This window comes from Physeter macrocephalus, chromosome 9, assembly GCF_002837175.3.
Source record: "Physeter macrocephalus isolate SW-GA chromosome 9, ASM283717v5, whole genome shotgun sequence".
Taxonomy (NCBI): Eukaryota; Metazoa; Chordata; class Mammalia; order Artiodactyla; family Physeteridae; genus Physeter; species Physeter macrocephalus.
In genome coordinates, this window is record NC_041222.1 from 47,605,547 (window position 1) to 47,611,546 (window position 6,000).

General features: G+C 45.6%; 1 protein-coding gene across 1 annotated transcript in view; it reads left to right on the top strand.

Moving 5' to 3' along the window:
- Window positions 1-6,000, top strand: part of SLC1A1 (solute carrier family 1 member 1) — a 70,562-nt gene that overhangs the window by 59,186 nt on the left and 5,376 nt on the right. Inside the window, exons 8-10 of the mRNA XM_007118513.2 lie at window positions 290-397; window positions 2,247-2,369; window positions 2,755-2,949. Of these exons, the coding sequence (XP_007118575.1) occupies window positions 290-397; window positions 2,247-2,369; window positions 2,755-2,949 (426 nt within the window). The remainder of the gene's footprint in view (window positions 1-289; window positions 398-2,246; window positions 2,370-2,754; window positions 2,950-6,000) is intronic.

The following is a 6,000-nucleotide window of genomic DNA, read 5'->3' on the forward strand; positions in this document are numbered from 1 at the left end:
TGTACCAGAAGCAAGGCATAGGGTATGTACCAGTTTAACCACACCTTCTAACCAACTGTACCCCTTACGGTAGCTTAGGTGGGTAGAAGTTAAGGTGCACAGGGGTGCTGAAACCTGGTGCCAATGTGGTCCAGCAGGGCTGAAAGTGAGACCTTAGCTTCATTGGGTACTCTCAGCTGAGGGTACATGCCAAGCCCAGGTGCATGCCCTGGCTTATTTCTTCCCCAGCATTCCCACCCTGGAAAATACTTGATGACAGAAGTGGGTCTTTCTTATGTTTACTTTCTAGCTACATGCCGGTTGGTATTTTGTTCCTGATTGCCGGGAAGATCATAGAAGTCGAAGACTGGGAAATATTCCGCAAGCTGGGCCTTTACATGGCCACCGTCCTGAGTGGGTATGTCAGACTCAAGGGAAGAAACAGAAACCTCATTTGAGCCAGTGGATTGCTGCTGAGAGCCTGGGTTTCAGTTGGTTAAAATTAGCGTCTCTCCCACGTGCAGGGAAAGATGGGGTTCAGAGATAAGAGAGCAGCGGGGAGGGAGGGCTGCCCTTTAACGGCTGAACTGGAGGTGGATCACACTGTGCTAATTTCCAGATCTTGGCAGAACAGCCTGGACCATGCTTTGTCACTGCCTTTATTAGTTGTGTTAAAATCATTTCTTAAAACAAGAGAAAACCCACTGGTGGCCTCTCTTGGCCCACTCCTGGCCTTAACTTCTTCAAGGATGTAAACCAACCAAACCAGTAAGAACAGGCCCCACGTACCCCGAGTCTGAAAGAAATTAAGCAGGGCCTAAATTAAGTAAAACTGGAGCAAGTAGGAGTGGGATGGCTGGTTGGTTCCACTCCTGTTGGTGGGGCTGGTAGGCACAGTCACAGCCTGCATCATTGGAGAGGGTGCTAGGAGAATCTTCAGATTGGTAAGAACTGTGCAAAGCAGGAGGGCAGTAGGAGACAGGTTGTGTGCATATTTATTGTAGCCCACTTATTGGTTCTTGAGGGGAGATGTGGTGGGATAGGTTATGAGTGGTGTGCCCAGATATCTAGCCGGGAGCAGGATACATCACATGTGCTAAGAAATATGGACCAAGGGAATGACTAAACATCATCAACTTGACTCCCATAGGTCCTTGCCCCCAAACACCCAACTGGAGCAATCAGCTCACCTATTGGAACTCAGATGCACTGGGGAGTTTCCACTGCACAGCATTTGGTTCTTAATCTGTGTGTACCAAAAGCATAGCCCTGCTGGTCAATGGAGAAGAAAGCCAGAATCAAATCCCAGGGCCCCAGTAGTAATGGAGGTGGGACCATCCACCTTACTGGAGGCCAGGGGCTGTGTCCAGGTCATGGTGTGGCTGAGGTTTATTATGCTGAGCTATTTCATAATGGGGTTCTGCTGGTTTCTGCGCTATCGACCTATCTAGGTTTCTAACAGAAAACTAAAAGTCAGTTTCTCATAGTTCTAAGCCACAGGCTGTCTAAGATCCTCTTTCCTGACCTCCAGGATCTGTATTTTCCATGACCATTTCTTATTATTTCAGCTTCACATAACTGATCTGTAAACTCTAAGTTGCCACTTACATGGCATCTGCTAAATCGGTCTCATTTCTTAAGCCCCCTGGCAAGGAATAGTTTGGAAGGTAGGAATGACAAAGAAAAGAGGGTCAGTCCTGAAGTATGACTGTGGAAAAGCAGGGATTACTTCCTCCTTATTGCACCCTGATTCTCCTCTTAGGTGGTAGGTGCCGTCCAGCCAGACAGTGGCGTGGCCCAGGCTGAGTGCTGTGATAAGGGCTATAATACTATTGGCCACAGAGTCACCAAGGAGGGAAAGGTCAGCTTGACCTGGGATGGTGAAGGAAGGCTTCCCAGAGGAGGGGCAAGTTTTGCTGAGTCTTAGAGGAGGAATAAGAATTTAACAGCAGAAGGAAGTGAAAGCATGTTAGCACGTATAGCAGGAAGCACAGGTACAGGGCTCAGTAGCATGACACAACTTGTTCTGTGAGCTCCAAAACATGGGCTCAGCTACTGGCTTAACCATTAACTTTGACAAGATATTTGATTTGCTGAGTCTCTTCTTCCTTATATGTGCACTGGAGACATATATTCCTGTCCTCTTTTTCATATTCTCATTGGGTCATTACGAAAGTTGAATGATATAAGTAAAAATGCTGTTTGAAAAAAAGAAGTAGTATGAAGAGACGATATCATCTATGAACCTGTTTCTCTCCTGTTTACAGGCTTGCAATCCACTCCATTGTAATTCTCCCACTGATGTATTTTGTAATTGTACGAAAGAACCCTTTCCGATTCGCCATGGGAATGGCCCAGGCTCTTCTGACAGCTGTCATGATCTCCTCCAGGTAAATAGAAGAGGGTGTCTGGAAGAAGTCTGTGAACCAAGCCTTAGCAACTCTCACCTCACCTGATGAAGCACTGGCTGCAGCTGGTGGGTTTTGTAGCTGCCTTTAATTTGAGAAACGACCTCCATAGTCTCTGCCCATGTCCTTAAACATATTCCCTCACCTATTGGATATTTCCTGCCCTCTTGGCAGAGCCTGCAGCCCGGAAGGGGTTATAGTGTAGCTGGGGGCAGTGGCAAGCACAGCGCCTTGATTCCTGGACCTGCCAAAAGTGCCATCATGCTTTGAGATCTCGGTTTAGTTTTTGGAACAGAGGTATCTCTTCAGGCAGGGATCGAGGACCAGCATTCCTAGACCATCAGTTCCTTTCTCTTTTATCACACAGTTCAGCAACACTGCCAGTCACTTTCCGCTGTGCTGAAGAGAAGAACCGGGTGGACAAGAGGATCACTAGATTTGTGTTACCCGTTGGTGCTACAATCAACATGGATGGGACTGCACTCTATGAAGCAGTGGCAGCTGTGTTTATTGCACAGTTGAATGACTTGGACTTGAGCATTGGGCAGATTGTCACTATCAGGTGGGGCATGAAGTCACACTCATTTTCATCTCTATTACTGGAATTGCCTCAAGTGAAAATCATCTGTGAAGGGAGATCAAGGATGGTCCAGTGATAGGTTGATTTTCTTGGTCTACAAAGTCCCTTCCCAAGATTAAGCACAACTATATTACAAGTAGTGGGATCGTGGTACATAAAACTGCTTCAGGTCTGGATAGCCAAAGGCATCCCTCTGTTCTCAGTCCAGTGCACCCACTAGGTGCTAGGCACACAGTAGGTACCAAGGACTCAAGGTGGAATAAGGACCAGTTCCTTCTTTCAAGGGGTTCCTGGTAGAAAGGTAAGGTATGAAGATATATAAATAAGTGCTGAGTGGTATGGTAAAGGCTATAATAGAGGTTTGAGTTGAGGGGGCAGAAAGGGAACTGAAGAACAAAGGGTTGGCTCTACCTGGGAAGGCGAGGAAAGGCTTCCTGGAAGAAGGGAACGTTTAGCTAAGTCTTAGAAGAGGAATAAGAATTTAGTAGTAGAAGGAAGGAAGCTAAAAGCATTTTGGAAAAAGGAATAGCATTAACAGGGGTCTTGATGTAACTATGGCCTAGTTACAGAGTACAGATTATTTGGTATGGTTAACATAAAAGAGTACAATGTGAAGGCAGGGATCATATCGTGGAGGGCTTTGTGTGAGGAGCTCATGGAAGGGTCTTAGACAGTCTTTCATATTATGGAAGATTTGCATTTTAGAGAGGTAACTGGTAATATGGTGGATGGCCCCAGTGGGGGCAGGAACCATAAGCTAGAAGACCAGTTAGAAGACTATTGCAAGTAAGGTATGAAAAGGCCTACATTAAGGTACTGACATGGGGGATGGAGAAGAGCTAATGAATTCAAGAGGCATTTACTGGATTCAGAGTGAGGGACAGAGGAAGGCTAGGATGACCCCCAGGATTGGTGGATGGTTCTGGATTGATGGATGGTGCTTACCAGAACAGGGACTAGTATAAGAGAAGCAAGTATAGGTGGGAAGGTAAAGAGATTACACTTTTTGACACATTGAATTTGAAATGCCTTTAATAGTACCTACATTTTATGCAAATAGTGATAATTAAGTCAGATGATGCATATAAAATGCTTAGAACAGTGCCTACATCCTGAGCACTCAGTAAATGTTGGGAATGGATGACATTACGTAGGGAGAGTTTGTAGAGAAGAGAAAAAGACGAAGGACTGAGCCCTAGAAAAGCCTAATATTAGAGGCAGGCAGAAAGGGGAAAACCCAACAGGAGAATGAGGAGGAATAGAAAGGTGGTAAGAGAGCCATGAAACCATGGTGTCATGGAAACCCAGAGAAGAGAGATTTTCAAGGATGAAATGGTGAACAGAGTAAAATCTTACAGAGAATTGTAGTCAAATGAAGACTGAAATTGTCTGCTCAAGTAGATGGTGAAAATGTCATTAGCCAATTTTTTAAAATTTATTTATTTTTGGCTGCGTTGGGTCTTCATTGCTGCGTACGAGCTTTCTGTAGTTGCGGCGAGTGGAGGCTACTCTTCGTTGTGGTGCGCAGGCTTCTCATTGCAGTGGCTTCTCTTATTGTGGAGCACGGGCTCTAGGTGCATGGGCTTCGGTAGTTGTGGCGCACAGGCTTAGTTGCTCCATGGCATGTGGGATCTTCCTGGACCAGGGCTCGAACCTGTGTCCGCTGCATTGGCAGGCGGATTCTTAACCACTGCACCACCAGGGAGGTCCTCATTAGTGAGTTTTGCCAGAGATGTTTCTCTGGAACAGCACTGTTCAATATCGTAGCCATTAGCCACACACACAAATTGGACAGAGCAGACAGTGAAGGTTCTGTCACTGTAGAAATAGGTGCCATCATAGTGGAAAACTCTACTGGACAGTGCTGCTTTGAAGTAGCAGCACTGAGATTAGAGTTAGCAGGTTGAGATTAGAGTTAATCCCGATACTTCAGTTTAGAGTAGAAGTTTAAGACTAAACCAGGTCCCTAGGCCTACACACAGTTGAATCCGAACCTTTCAGGGGTAATTCACTCTTGCATCCTCAGCACTTGACACAGGCATAAATCCCAGGCATAAAGTAAGTTCTTGCAGTGTTCTAATGCAGTAAATTTTTAAATCTTCCCAACTCTAAATCATAAAGTATGTACTGCAGTTTGCTTGAAATTAACTGAAGACAAGTACAAACTAGACCATTTGGCACATCAGCTGGGAAGCTATACCAGTGCCTCCTGATTTGTAAAATGTATTAGTGGCTAAGGAAGCTAGACCCCAGGGAGCATGGGTAAAATTCTGTAATTTGAGTAGCAGCGAGTATGTTAAAAGTGAAACCCTGAATCATGCCTGAGAAAGTTCCACAACCACCGTGGTTCCAGCAGTTATTACTTCTTTTACTTCTCCAAGTGCCTTTTCCCACCTCCCTCCCTCACTACAGCCTGTGGAACCCAGTCTGTGCTGAACTTATTTCCAAGGAGTGGTTGTATGAGGTGCCAGTTCTTTTGGGTATTTGCCATTTGGGGGATGAATTCCCTTCCTCTGCTTCAGTCATAAGTTTCCTCGATCGTTCTAACCCTTTTTTTTTTTTTTTTTTTTTTTTTTTTAAACCTCACTGCTAGAGAAATAAACTTTGGGCCTAGAGACTAAATAATCAATTCACATGAAAAACCTCTCTCCCTGCTCTGGTGTATTCTTTTTTTTTTAAAAAAAAAATTATTTATTTATTTATTTTGGCTGCGTTGGGTCTTCTTTGCCACACGTGGGCTTTCTCTAGTTGCGGCGAGTGGGGGCTACTCTTCGTTGTGGTGCACAGGCTTCTCATTGCGGTGGCTTCTCTTGTCTCAGAGCATGGGCGGCTCTAGAATGCAGGCTCAGTAGTTGTGGCACACGGGCTTAGTTGCTCCGTGGCATGTGGGATCTTCCTGGACCAGGGCTCAAACCCGTGTCCTCCGCATTGGCAGGCAGATTCTTTTTTTTTTTTTTTTTTTTTTAGTGGTATGGGGGGCCTCCCTCTGTTGTGGCCTCTCCCGTTGCGGAGCACAGGCTCCGGAGGCGCAGG